Source organism: Clupea harengus, chromosome 3, assembly GCF_900700415.2.
Source record: "Clupea harengus chromosome 3, Ch_v2.0.2, whole genome shotgun sequence".
Classification (NCBI taxonomy): domain Eukaryota; kingdom Metazoa; phylum Chordata; class Actinopteri; order Clupeiformes; family Clupeidae; genus Clupea; species Clupea harengus.
The window spans coordinates 14,297,617-14,312,616 of NC_045154.1; the positions used below are offsets into that span (position 1 = coordinate 14,297,617).

Genomic DNA, 15,000 nt, shown 5'->3' on the forward strand with positions numbered 1-15,000 from the left:
CTATTGACTGCCTTTGGTCTCTGTCCACTGTGTGTGAGGGGGAGGAAGAGCACTGTGTGTGAGGGGGAGGAAAGCCACTGTGTGTGAAGGGGAGGAAGACCACTGTGTGTGAGGGGGAGGAGGACCTCTGTGTGTGAGGGGAAGGAAGAGGAGGAAGAGCACTGTGTGTGAGGGGGAGGAAGAGCACTGTGTGTGAGGGGGAGGAAGAGGAGGAAGAGCACTGTGTGTGAGGGGGAGGAAGAGCACTGTGTGTGAGGGGGAGGAAGAGCACTGTGTGTGAGGGGGAGGAAGAGGAGGAAGAGCACTGTGTGTGAGGGGGAGGAAGAACACTGTGTGTGAGGGGGAGGAAGAGCACTGTGTGTGAGGGGGAGGAAGAGGAGGAAGAGCACTGTGTGTGAGGGGGAGGAAGAGCACTGTGTGTGAGGGGGAGGAAGAGCACTGTGTGTGAGGGGGTGTAAGACCACTGTGTGTGAGGGGGAGGAAGGCCACTGTGTGTGAGGGGGAGGAAGACCAGTGTGTGTGAGGGGTGGTGGAGACGCAGTGATGTAGAGGTCCGATGTAGAAGTCTTACGCTGATGGTGTCGTAGCCGAGGGCAGCGGTCATGCCACCTGCGCCATAGTGAAGGGTGAAAGAGCACTGTGTGTGAGGGGGAGGAAGACCACTTACACTGATGGTGTCGTAGCCGAGGGCGGCGGTCATGCCACCTGCTCCATAGTGAAGGGTGAAAGACTTGCCAGCCCACTGGAAGGAGGAGGAGGACTGGGGGTTAAACTTCTGGTGGACGTCTGGATACACACACACACACACACACACACACACACACACACACACACACACACACACAGAGACACACACACACACAGAGAGAGAGAGAGAGAGAGAGAGAGAGAGAAACATACACACACACACATAGAGAGAGAGAGAGAGAGAGACACACACGCACACACACACACAGAGAGAGAGACACACACACACACACACACACACACACACACACACACACACACAGAGAAAGAGAAATAGAGATGATAAGTGATAATGTATAGTCCGCTGGTTATATGCGCAGCGGAGGGGTCTTGTATCCAAAATATCTCTTTTTCAGTGATTTTGGTGCCGTTTCATGGCTTCCTCTGAGAAAAAAAGGAGTAACTTTTTATGCAAATAGAACTTTACATTTCAGGTGTTGAGTAGCAATGTGTTACTTGCTGACCTCAAGTTACGGTGAATTTCCGGACCACTTGCGGAATTATATGAAAGACGTGAATTACAAGCACAAACCCCATTGCCAATGGCAGAGGATATTAATTTTTTGCTGTGGTCGTTATAAAGACATATCAGACCTCCCATGAAGACCTTAAATCATTTAAATTATATTGCAGCATTCTGCAGATAATAATCTCTTTTGTGGTTTGGATCACACTTCACCTACACCTGACAAGTAGCGAAAAATTGAACCGCAGTGCAACAGGGTCACCCCCTGGTGGTGCCTCCCTGAATAACACATCCAGCCAGACTTATGTCGGATCAGCACCAGGCTGTCAGCTCAGGGCTAGACCCATGCCAGAGCCAGCTGCATTGAGGGGGACTTACTGCAGGCCCGAGAGTTGCAGTACACGGAGTCCACCCACAGGTTGGAGGAGCCGGTGTCGAAGAGCACCTGGACGGACTGGGGAGGCGTGCCGATGGAGATGGTTCCGTAATAGTAGCCCTGTAACAGAAGGGTTGATGGGGGTTGTAGTTTAAGGAAGTTATAGGTCATGAGTCCTGTAGTTCATGAGAGCTGTAGGTTATGAAAACTTAGAAAAGATTATGAAAGGTGTAGCTTGTGAAAGGATGAGTTTGTGAAAGGATGAGTTTGTGAAAGGATGAGTTTGTGAAAGGTGTAGTTTGTGAAAGGTGTAGTTTATGAAAGGATGAGTTTGTTAAAAGTGTAGTTTGTGAAAGGTGTAGTTTGTGAAAGGTGTAGTTGTTAACTCACCTCATAGAGGAGGGACTCTGCGGTGGCTCCAGAAGCAGCCTGGACCTCAGGAGTCTGGAATTTGAGGCCGGGGTCGACGTAGGGCAGCTCCACACCCCTCTCCCTCATAGACTGCCTCATGGACTTACCCTTCATCAGGGGTACCCTGTGAAAGACAGGCCCTGCCATTAGAGATGGGAGATGAGAGGAGGTCTCTCCTGATAGCAGGAGCTCTTAGGACAGTTGGGAACATCAGGACAGTTAGGAACATCAGGACAGTTAGGAACATCAAGACAGTTAGGAACATCTGAGACAGTTAGGAACATCAGAGACAGTTAGGAATATCAGAGACAGTTAGGAACATCAGGACAGTTAGGAACATCAGAGACAGTTAGGAACATCAGGACAGTTAGGAACATCAGAGACAGTTAGGAACATCAGGACAGTTAGGAACATCAGGACAGTTGGGAACATCAGAGACAGTTAGGAACATCAGAGACAGTTAGGAACATCAGGACAGTTAGGAACATCAGAGACAGTAAGGAACATCATAGACAGTTAGGAACATCAGGACAGTTAGGAACATCAGGACAGTTAGGAACATCAGAGACAGTTAGGAACATCAGGACAGTTAGGGACATCAGGACAGTTAGGAACATCAGAGACAGTTAGGAACATCTGAGACAGTTAGGGACATCAGTGATCAGGACAGTTAGGAACATCAGAGACAGTTAGGAACATCAGGACAGTTAGGAACATCATAGACAGTTAGGAATATCAGAGACAGTTAGGAACATCAGAGACAGTTAGGAACATCAGGACAGTTAGGAACATCAGAGACAGTTAGGGACATCAGGACAGTTAGGAACATCATAGACAGTTAGGAACATCTGAGACAGTTAGGGACATCAGTGATCAGGACAGTTAGGAACATCAGAGACAGTTAGGAACATCAGGACAGTTAGGAACATCATAGACAGTTAGGAATATCAGAGACAGTTAGGAACATCAGAGACAGTTAGGAACATCAGGACAGTTAGGAACATCAGAGACAGTTAGGAACATCAGAGACAGTAAGGAACATCTGAGACAGTTAGGAACATCAGAGACAGTTAGGAATATCAGAGACAGTTAGGAACATCAGAGACAGTAAGGAACATCATAGACAGTTAGGAATATCAGAAATCAGGAGAGCTAGGAACATCATAGACAGTTAGGAACATCAGGACAGTTAGGAACATCAGAGACAGTAAGGAACATCAGGACAGTTAGGAACATCAGGACAGTTAGGAGAGTTAGGAACATCAGAGAGCAGGACAGTCTGGAATGTAAAATGGATCTCATCTTACTTGAGGGCCTGAGACGCGACGGCCAAAGCCAGTAGGACCACGATGCACTTCATTATGGCTTTACTTCCTGTGCTCCTCAACTCAGCAGCTCCTGGGAGACTGAGTCTTATATACCCACTCCAGCACCCTGTATCGCATCCAAATCACTTTGACCTCCCTCATGGTCTGAGTTTCCATTCACCTTACAATTGCAGGTGTGTGTTTGTATGTGTGTATCTGTCTGTGTGTGTGTGTGTGTGTGTGTGTTTCAGAGTGTGAGTTTGGTCTTTGCACTGTGTATCTTTGGCCTGATTACAGACAAACACTCGGACTTCCTATATATACATTTTTTAGCTGCATCATCGGGGTTGAGAACACAAAGCCTATCAGCGCTGATAAACAGGTAGCACTCAGCAGCAGTCTGAGGGGAGAACTCCACAGGGTCACTCAAGGTCACCCAAGGTCACCACGACAACAGCAGCATCACAGTCTGGGAGTGCAGAGGTGTGGCATTCCCTCAGCATGTGATTGGTCCAGACACACATACATACATATATACATACACACAGACACACATACAGACAGACAGACATACAGACAGACACAGATATACAGACAGACAGAGACAAATGGACAGACAAACAGACAGACAGACAGACAGACAGACAGACAGACAGACAGACAGATATAGACAGACAGACAGACAGACAGACAGACAGACAGACAGACAGACAGACAGACAGACAGACAGAGAATACATACATACAGTATGTGACTTTGCTCAAGTGTTCTCAAACTGCAAACTCCAGGATATCACACAGCTACGTCTGGATGTCATAGGGCTGTGTTCATGTGAAAGCGTATCCATCCACAATAATTCACTAGTGTGTATGTGTGTGTGTGTGTGTCCTCAGGCCAGCCCATGACATCAGTCTGGAGGAGTTTGATGATGAAGATCTGTCTGAGATCACAGATGACTGCGGCATTGGCCTAAACTACGACTCTGACCCCTATGAGAAGGTAAGGAGCCAATCACCATTTGCCATCATGTGAATGACATGTGAAGGAGCCAATCACCATTTGCCGTCATGTGAATGACATGTGAAGGAGCCAATCACCATCTGCCATCATGTGTAGGACAAGTTTAGTCTCTTCACATGAGTCATCTGGACTCCAGTGTATAGTAGAGTTTAGTATAGTGGAGTTTAGTGTATTGAAGTTTCATATAGTGTTGTTTAGTTTAGTGTAAAGTGTAGTTTAGTATAGTGGAGTTTCATATACTGTAGTTTAGTAAAGTGTAGTTTAGTATAGTGGAGTTTCATATACTGTAGTTTAGTAAAGTGTAGTTTAGTATAGTGGAGTTTCATATACTGTAGTTTAGTAATGTGTAGTTTAGTATAGTGGAGTTTCATATACTGTAGTTTAGTAAAGTGTAGTTTAGTATAGTGTAGTTTAGTAAAGTGGAGTTTCCTATTGTGTAGTTTAGTATAGTGTAGTTTAGTTTAGTGTAAAGTGTTGTTTAGTATAGTGAAGTTTGGTAAAGTGTAGTATAGTGTAGTTTAGTATAGTGTAGTTTAGTAAAGTGTAGTTTAGTAAAGTGTAGTTTAATATAGTGTATTCTTGTGGTGTTGATCTGGCACTAGGGTGGAAATGGGTGTAGGATGAGGATTCTATGAGATTCCTTTTAAACCCGAGAACAATTCCTTTAGTTTAGAAGTTGAGGTTCAGTCAATACACACACAAACACACACACACACACACACACACTAAAAGCACACACACACACACACTTGCCACCTCAACAATTTGAATCACCTCAATTATGGAAAACCTTGATAAAAACCTTGATAACCTTTTACATAAGCTTCTTTTACAAACACAAGCTCATATGGACACATGCACTCTCACTCTCACTTTTTCTTTCCATCTCTCTCTCTCTCTCTCTCTCTCTCTCACACACACACACACACACACACACACACACACACACACACACACCCACAGAAATGCAAATGTGTGTACACGCATACAGATGGCTGTTGGCTTCTGCTCTGGTGTGTGATTGGCATCCTAATGGAGCTGATTCCTGTGCATCTGAAGTGTGTGTGTGCGTATGTGTGTGTATGCCACAAGCTGTATTTGCATGTGAAGATGCAAGCAGTATGTGTGTGCGTATGTGTGTGTGCGTATGCTCTGGTGTGTGATTGGCATCCTAATGGAGCTGTTTCCTGTGAGTCCTGTGCATCTGAAGTGTGTGTGTGCGTATGTGTGTGTGCGTATGCTCTGGTGTGTGTTTGGCATCCTAATGGAGCTGTTTCCTGTGCATCTGAAGTGTGTGTGTTCGTATGTGTGTGTGTATGCTCTGGTGTGTGATTGGTATCCTAATGGAGCTGTTTCCTGTGAGTCCTGTGCATCTGAAGTGTGTGTGCCTATGTGTGTGTGCGTATGTGTGTGTGCGTATGCTCTGGTGTGTGATTGGCATCCTAAAGGAGCTGTTTCCTGTGAGTCCTGTGCATCTGAAGTGTCCTCAGCTTGGGCTGACGGTCCAATGAGTGTGGGTGTGTCTGTGTTCGTATGTGTGTGTGCGCGTGCGCAATTGTGTGCTATGCCTAGCTGTGCAGGATGGAATTATCCTTCATGTGATTTATAGGAGCTGGCTGTCAAGCTGGACATGAGAAGACATACACACACACACACACACACACACACACACACACACACTAATACGGCTTGCATCTTCACATGTAAATACAGCTTGTGGCATACAGCTTATGTCTTCAAATGCAAACACGCACGCACGCACACACTCACTAAACACATACTAAACACACACCAAACACGCACGCACACACACACCAAACACACACCAAACAGCCTCCCACACAGCTTGTGTCTTCATGAGCGAAGAACAGAAAGGAAAATAAGCCCTTATAGATGAGATTTGGGGCAGGCATGATATCAGCCCCTCAGCACACACACACACACACACACACACACACACACACACACACACACACCTATGCATGAGTGTGTGTGTGTGTGTACTTGTGTGTGTGTGTCTGTGTAGACTTATTTCAATGTGTTTTCTGTTATAGCTGTCTCTCTCTCTGTGCTGCTCGCTGTCTCTCTCTCTGCTGCTGTCTGTCTCTCTCTCTGTGCTGCTCGCTGTCTCTCTCTCTGCTGCTGTCTGTCTCTCTCTCTGTGCGGCTCGCTGTCTCTCTCTCTCTCTCTGCTGCACGCTGTCTCTTTCTCTCTGTGCTGCTCGCTGTCTCTCTCTCTCTGCTGCTCGCTGTCTCTCTCTCTGTGATGCTCACTGTCTCTCTCTCTGCTGCTGGCTGTCTCTCTCTGTGCTGCTCGCTGTCTCTCTCTCTCTCTACTGCTGGCTGTCTCTCTCTCTCTCTGCTGCTCGCTGTCTCTCTCTCTCTGCTGCTCGCTGTCTCTCTCTCTCTGCTGCTCGCTGTCTCTCTCTCTCTGCTGCTCGCTGTCTCTCTCTCTGTGCGGCTCGCTGTCTCTCTCTCTGTGCGGCTCGCTGTCTCTCTCTCTGTGCGGCTCGCTGTCTCTCTCTCTGTGCGGCTCGCTGTCTCTCTCTCTGTGCGGCTCGCTGTCTCTCTCTCTCTGCTGCTCGCTGTCTCTCTCTCTGTGCGGCTCGCTGTCTCTCTCTGCTGCTCGCTGTCTTTCTCTCTGCTGCTCGCCGCCTCTCTCTCTGCCCTAGTTTATGCATACACAATCCAAGCTGTGCATATATTTATTCCTGAGTGTATGATTGAGTGTGTGTGCTTGTGGGTATACACATGCATTTGTAATGATTGTGTGTGCTTGTGTGGGCACCTGAGAGTTTGTGTATGTGTGTGTGTGTGTGTTTGTGTGTCTGTCCGTGTCGGTATTTGTGTATAAATGTGTGTGTGAGCATGCATGCAAATGTAGTGTTTGTGGCGGTGTGTGTTTGTGTGTGGATGTACGTGTCTGTGTTTGTGCGTATTTGTGTATGTGTTTGAGCGTGTATTTGTGTGTGGATGTATGTGTCTCTGTCTGTGTGTTTGTGTGTGTATATGTGTATGTGTGTGTGAGCTTGCGTGCTCTTGGTGCAGATGCAGTGTGTGTGTGTGGCGGTGTGCCACATCCGCAGTGTGCTGCCGATGACCCACTGGAGTTTGCTGCTATGCAGAGCTCCTCGCAGAGATGGCAGATACACACACACACACTCACACACACACACACACACACACACACACACTCCGCTCCCCTGCTGGGAACACAGCAACCCCCACCCTGAACCATATTCAGAGCACCCCCAATGAGAGAGAGGGAGAGGGGGAGGCAAAAAGGGAGAGAGAAAGAAGGGAGAGAGAGGGGAAGAGAAGGGAGAGAGAGGAGGAGAGAAGAGAGGGAGGTGAGAGAGAGAGATAATCTTTTTTCCGTGCCCAGAAAATGAGGTCTAAAATCTGAAGGGATAATTTTAATACTCGGCCTGCAGAGCAGAACCACAATCTCATTACTGTAAGTCACAAACAGACGGATGCATTTCTCTCTCTCTCTCTCTCTCTCTCTCTCTCTGTCTGTCTCTCTGTTTCTCTCTCTCTCTCGCTATCTATCTGTGGCTCATCCTCATCTGTATAATCCCCCCTTCTTATTGGTTCTCCTTGTTGATTTCTTATCATTCTCCTCTTGAATTTGAACCCCTTCCATTACTGACCAGAGCTTCCTTTTATGCCTGCTGCCATTTCAGTGTTACCCTGTCATTCCCAATCAGTGAGAGGACACACTCGTGCTGTTAAAGACTAGCTCACGCTGTCAGAGGTTTATTTCACAGACAGAGCTGAGGAAGAAGGATAAACTGGAAGACATGGTGATGAAAGATATTACAGCAGTGAGATGCCCCGTGGGAAAATGTCTGACTACAGAATGAATCTAAAGATACAGAGAACATACTTCCATAAACACATCGGTACCGTACTATCACACTGGAGGGACCTTTATGGTACTTTGGGCTTGATGGATGTGTGTGTTGTAGTAGTTTTATTCGGAATATCAGGCTGTTGTATTTAGACAGCTGTGGCAAAGCCCACGCGGTTATTAGTCGTACACGGAGTAATACTGCCTAAGGAATACATCTCCCAGAATCCACTGGGGCTGTTTAGACTGTGTAGAGGCCATGTAGGTGGGGGTGATGCTGACGGAACAGTAGTGGTTTCCAAACTGGTTGACCTGCACAGATGAAGAAGACATGATGAGTCAGACGAAATACATCCCTATTTGACGTTTCATGCTTTATAGCCTCCTGTGCTAACCACCTTAGTGATGTAGGCAGAGGTTTCATGCTGTAGTTATAGCCACCTGTGCTAACCACCGTAGTGATGCTGTAGCTATAGCCTCCTGTGCTAACCACCTTAGTGATGCTGTAGTTATAGCCTACTGTGCTAACCACCTTATGCTGTAGTTATAGCCTACTGTGCTAACCACCTTATGCTGTAGTTATAGCCTTCTGTGCTAACCACCTTAGTGATGCTAGAGTTACAGTATAGCCTACTGTGCTAACCACCTTAGTGATGCTGTAGTTATAGCCTACTGTGCTAAGTGCTAACCACCTTAGTGACGCTATAGGTTTAGCCTTCTGTGCTAACCACCTTAGTGATGTAGGCAGAGGGGGGCAAAAGAAGGTCGACTCCGTTGATAGTGAAGGTCAGAGTGGGAAGATTACTGATTTGCGCACAGTCAACCACCATCTAAAAGAGAGTGAAAGAGGGAGAAAAGAGAGATAGAGAGAGTTAAAGGGGTCATATCATACAGGAGTTCATTGGTTCTCTTGATTTACAGTAATGCAGATGAGTTAACGTTAACATTAGTGCTTGCTAGCATTTGCCAATCCCCCCATGACATTCTACATTAGCTTATTTAGCATTAGCTAACACGTCTCAGTTAGCATTAGCCTTATGCCCTCAAACTCTTTTTGCTGGTCCCAGCACTGGGAGGTACTGATTCAAATCGCAGTTAACATTAGCAATAGCTTACCCCTTCAAACTCTGTTTGCTTAGCACTGATGAGATTCAAACTCAGTCTATAGATCCTTTGTGAAATTCACACAGGACAGTTGGCATTCGCATTAGCATTAGCTTTAGCTTACCCCTTCAAACTCGGCCTGTTTGGCCCCGATGAGGCGCATCAGGTCGCTAAGGTATTCCTGAGGGGCGGTGAGGGTGGCGGTGCCAGTGTCCACAACAGCCTGGCATCCCTCAGGGCACCAGCCGGTGGGCACGCCGTTCACCTTGACGCTAAATAGAACACACAGAGACACACAGAGCAGTCACTGCCGTTCCAAAATGGGAAAATGGATTATGTTGTTTGGATAAGAGTAGGTAAACTTGGAAGTGTTAACAGGCATATGTACCCCTCAATGGCGATCTGCCAGTAGGACTCTGAGGTAACTGGAGTCCAGTAGATCTGGCCCTGGTACTTGTTGGGGTCCACTCCGCCAAAGGACACCTCACTGCCTCCACTCTGATCACTGTCAACACACACACACACACACCAGTTAACACATACACACACACACACACACACACACACACACACACACACACACACACACACACACCAGTTAACACACACACACCCAAGGACACCTCACTACCAACACCATTACTAAAGTTTGGTCAACAACAAAGCAGCTTTTAGCAGATGAAAGGAAGTAGCATGAGGGACAGGAGTGTTTAGAACTGAAGAAAGCATTGAGCTTGGTAATAGAATAGAAAAAAGGAGCTTAGTTCTTAGCATTAGAACTCAGTTCAGATTTAAGCGTCGTGCGTTTGGGCTCCCAATGTAAAGCACCATGTTGGAGATGCGCAGCACAACTGCAGGACATTTTTACTTTCCTGTTCTTTAGCTCCTTTGGAGGAGACCTGAGGCGTTATGTAGGTGAGGTTACCGGGACAGGTAGAAGGAGAACATGTTGGCCTGCAGGAGGCCCTGCTGCATCATAGTGTCCATGACGGGAGTCTGCTGACCCACTGCAAGAGAGGGGTACGCCAGACCCAGGATCCCGTCGAAGTGGGACACCAGGAAGGTCCCGCCCGGCTCATCAAAGCTCACACCTACTTCCTGGTTCTGGATAACAATACCAGCAACCTACAGAGAGAACAAGAACAAGACATGCCACCGCAGGGCAGTGTGAGCAACAAGTACTTTCAAAGACTTCAGTCATGTGAGAGAGATAGATTAGTTAGATTAGATCGTTACCACCCGGACCTCAGAGGGAGTCTTACTGGATCAGTCAGAGTTTCATGCTATTAAGGGCGTTCAAGAACTCCCCAAACAAATAATAAGTTAGTAATGAATTGAAAGCCTGGCTGAAGACGATGAGAAAATGGGTTGAATTGAGAAAGTGCCGGCTCTTTTCACTCACGCTGACGGTATCAGAGCCAAACGCCCCGGCTCTTTTCACTCACGCTGACGGTATCAGACCCAAACTCCCCGGCTCTTTTCACTCACGCTGACGGTATCAGACCCGAACTCCCCACTCAGGCTGCCAGAGCCGTACGGCACGCTGAAGGTCTCACTCGAGCTCGACCAGGAGAAGGTGGAGGACTGCTGGGGGTTGTACTGGGGGTGACTAGCTGGAGAGGGAAAGCATGAATGCACGCGTCAGGTGTGTGTAGCAGTGACACTTGGAAGTTCCCATGATGCCCTCTGGTCTGAGGGGGGAGAGGCAGTATTACATCCTTTTCTGACACGTTCTCATTGAATGTTCCACTCAGGCGCTTAGGACGTGAAACCTTCTGTCTTTACACACGGTTCTCTGTTTACACATCACTCTGTGTTTATGACTCTGTGTTTACACATCACTCTGTGTTTACACATCACCACATCACTCTGTGTTTACACATCACTCTGTTTACACATCACTCTGTGTTTACACACGACTCTATGTTTACACATCACCACATCACTCTGTGTTTACACATGACTCTGTGTTTACACATCACGCTGTGTTTACACATCACTCTGTTTACACATCACTCTGTGTTTACACACGACTCTATGTCTACACATCACCACATCACTCTGTGTTTACACACAACTCTGTGTTTACACATCACTCTGTGTTTACACATCCCTCTGTTTACACATCACTCTCTGTTTACACATCACCACACAACTCTGTGTTTACACATCACTCTGTGATTACACATCCCTCTGTTTACACATCACTCTGTTTACACATCACTCTGTGTTTACACATCACCCTCTGTTTACACATAACTCTGTGTTTACACATCACTCACACATCATCCTGTGACATCCTGGACACTTACTGCATGCTTCAGTGGCACAGTAAATGGAGTCCACCCAAAAGTTGGAGGAGCCGGTGTCAAAGAGAACCTGGAATGACTGGGGTGGGGTTCCGATGGTGATCACACCGTAGTACTCAATCTGGAACACACACACACACACAGAGAGAGACACACACACACACACACACACACACACACACACACACTCACACACAGAGAGAGACACACACACACACACTTACACACACACACACACACACTCACACAAAAGGTACTATAAATGCCAAGTAGATTTATAGCAGCTCGATGGGAATGTCAGTGCAGACAATGGAGTACAGTGCTGGAGAACATCCTGCCGTTTGCACCAGACATCTCTCTCATCTCTGTGTGTGTGTGTGTGTGTGTGTGTGTTTGTACCAGACATCTCTCTCTCATCTCTGTGTGTGTGTGTGTGTGTGTTTGTACCAGACATCTCTCTCTCATCTCTGTGTGTGTGTGTGTGTGTTTGCACCAGACATCTCTCTCATCTCTGTCTCTGTCTTCTGAGAGCTGAGTAAGTACCCTCTCCAAAGGGCCCTGCGCATGTGTGTGTGAGCGTGTGTGTGTGCGTGTGTGACCCTAAGTCTGGCTTCTGCAGTAGTTTTGGAGAAACACATTAAGGTTGGAGATTTGCATAATCCATAGTGCCTAAGGGCGTAGTATTCCTCTAAACAGTCTCCGATCTCACGAGCCGACTTCCAGAGTCCAGAAAGCTACAAAACAAAACTAGAATGAATTTGAGGGACTGATCTGGAACTGGTTAGAGGTGTTAGGGTTCCTCAAGGTTAGAGTTTAATGCCCTGAGGTGTTAGGGTTCATCAAGGTTAGGGGTGTTAGGGTTCCTCAAGGTTAGAGTTTAATGTCCTGAGGTGTTAGGGTTCCTCAAGGTTAGAGTTTAATGTCCTGAGGTTTACAGTCTACGGGAGGTGTATGATATAGGCAGTATAGGCTCCACCTACCTGCTTGTGTCAACAGTTGTAGTTTAGGAGGTTTTAAGTAAGGGTTTAAGAGTGAGGGTTGAGAGTTAGGGTTTATCACTGTTGAGGTTTAAAAACCAGTAAAAGCCTGTATGTGTGGTGTGATGTCCACACACACTCACACACACACACACACACACTCACATCCATGTAGTTGCTCATGGGGTCGATGGTGGAGGTGGCCAGGATCTCAGGGGACTGGTACTTGAGGGCGGGGTCAGTGTAGGGAACCTTTACACCCCTCTCCATCAGCTTCTGCCTCATGGACTTCACCTTCACCAGAGGCACCCTACACACACACACACACACACACACACACACACACACACACACACACACACACACACACACACACACACACACACACACACACACACACACACACACACACACACACACACACACACACACCACACATACACACACACACACACGCACACACACACACACCACACACATACACACACACACACACACACTCCACACACACACCACACACACACACACACACACTCACACACAAATACAGCATCTTATAGTGCTATAGTGGACACTGCACATATAATATATTATAATTATATATTTTTTTTCTTTGAAAAATCCCAAATTATATTTATTCATTCTCATTTTTGGACAGACGTGAATATGTGCTTCCTTGTGAAAGTGTCAAGGTAGAGAGCCGAATGATGTCAGCGATTCCTCAGACTCACGTTCTCAGGGCCTCCGACGTCATGGCCAAAGCCAGGACGATGGACACACACAGTACTAGCACACACAGAGGCAAACAGACACTCACGCGCACACACAGACAGACAGACACTCACGCGCACACAGACAGACACACACAGACTCATGTTCGCAGGGCCTCCGACGTGATGGCCAAAGCCAGGACGATGCACACACACTCAAGCGCACAAACACACACAGACACACACACACACCCACACAGTCAGACAGACACACACACACTCACGCGCACACACACAGACAGACACACACGCACAGACAGACTCACGTTATCAGGGCCTCCGAAGTGATGGCCAAAGCCAGGACGAGGATCAGACTCTTCATGGTGACTCCCAGTTTGTCATCTTGGACGCAGATCTTCACAGAAGGCTGGAGGTCTTATATACCCAGGAGCCTCTGCAGCAAGCAGCTCACTTTCTGAGTCAGACCTTTCCAATCAGTCGTGCGTGTCAGAGTGGATATATACGACTGAAGGATTTCTCTGATGCAGCAGTTTCCATTCCGCTGTTGTCCAGTCTCCCATTCCTTTGTGATATTTACTGTAATAAGACAAATGTTTTTTGATAGCATTTAGTACTCATACTCGTTCTCATGATTAAATTCAACTTGGTCGTTGTAGAGCTTGAAGTCGAGGGAGCAGCAGAAATAAGTGGATGTAGCTGTCCACTCCCTGAACCCCAGTCGACCCCAGATAAAACCCTCTCCTTAATTACTCAAATAAAACGACTGGTTAAAGCCATTTGCTGAATGACTAAATATGAAATGTCCGTCTGGTTCCCGAGTACCTCTCTAATCCCCCAGTCACATCTGGGACGGCTGAGAGCCGTTTCAAAAATGATATTTGATCTGAATTCATTCCTCCGTCCCCTTAAGGGAGCACATGCCCTGGCCTCACACACACACACACACACACACACACATGCCCTGGCCTCACACACACACACACACACACACACACACACACACACACACACACACACACACACACACAGACACACACAGACACACACACACACACACACACAGACACACACACACACACACACAGACACAGACACACACACACACACACACACACAGACACACACACACACACACACACACACACACACACACACCACACACACCACACACACACACACACACACACACACACACACACACACACATGCCCTGGCCTCACACACACACACACACACACACACACACACACACATGCCCTGGCCTTATGTGGGTCAGGTTAAGTACTCTGTTTGTTCTCCACCGCCATCTTTTAACCCCCGGAGAACTTGGCCACTACCTACGCTGCTCTGCCCAAACTAAACTAGGCCACTGCTCACAAAATGGCCTTTCAGTCGGCCATTAAACCTGAAGAGTGAGCTCTAACCACACTAAAAGCACCCAGATAAGGTGAAGCACGGTGAAGCACGGTGAAGCACGGAGAAGTGCGGTGAAGCACAGTGATCTACAGCAGCCATCCTGGAACACACAGTGCCCAAGGTCTAGAGGTCTAGGGGGGCTGTGTTAAGCACAGTTCAGTCCTGGGGGGTTGGCAGTGGGGGGATAGAGCCTGACTGATGAAAGCTTGGCCTGTTTCCAAAAAGCTTTTCATTGCCAATTCAATTTTATTTATATAGTGCCAAAACAATAAATTTGACACTAT

At 47.2% G+C, this 15,000-nt stretch overlaps 2 protein-coding genes across 2 annotated transcripts in view; one reads left to right on the forward strand and one right to left on the reverse strand.

Annotated features, from left to right (window-relative positions):
* The window catches only part of LOC116219992 (pepsin B-like), a 6,488-nt gene extending 4,458 nt beyond the window's left edge, over positions 1 to 2,030 (reverse strand). Inside the window, exons 1-2 of the mRNA XM_031564660.2 lie at positions 1,592 to 2,030; positions 668 to 786 (exon numbers count right to left, since the gene is read on the reverse strand). Coding sequence (XP_031420520.1) covers positions 668 to 786; positions 1,592 to 1,760 — 288 coding nt within the window. The 5' untranslated portion in view covers positions 1,761 to 2,030. The remainder of the gene's footprint in view (positions 1 to 667; positions 787 to 1,591) is intronic.
* The window catches only part of mapk8ip2 (mitogen-activated protein kinase 8 interacting protein 2), a 79,184-nt gene that overhangs the window by 37,093 nt on the left and 27,091 nt on the right, over positions 1 to 15,000 (forward strand). Inside the window, 1 exon segment of the mRNA XM_031564662.2 lies at positions 4,201 to 4,306. Within this exon segment, the coding sequence (XP_031420522.2) occupies positions 4,201 to 4,306 (106 nt within the window).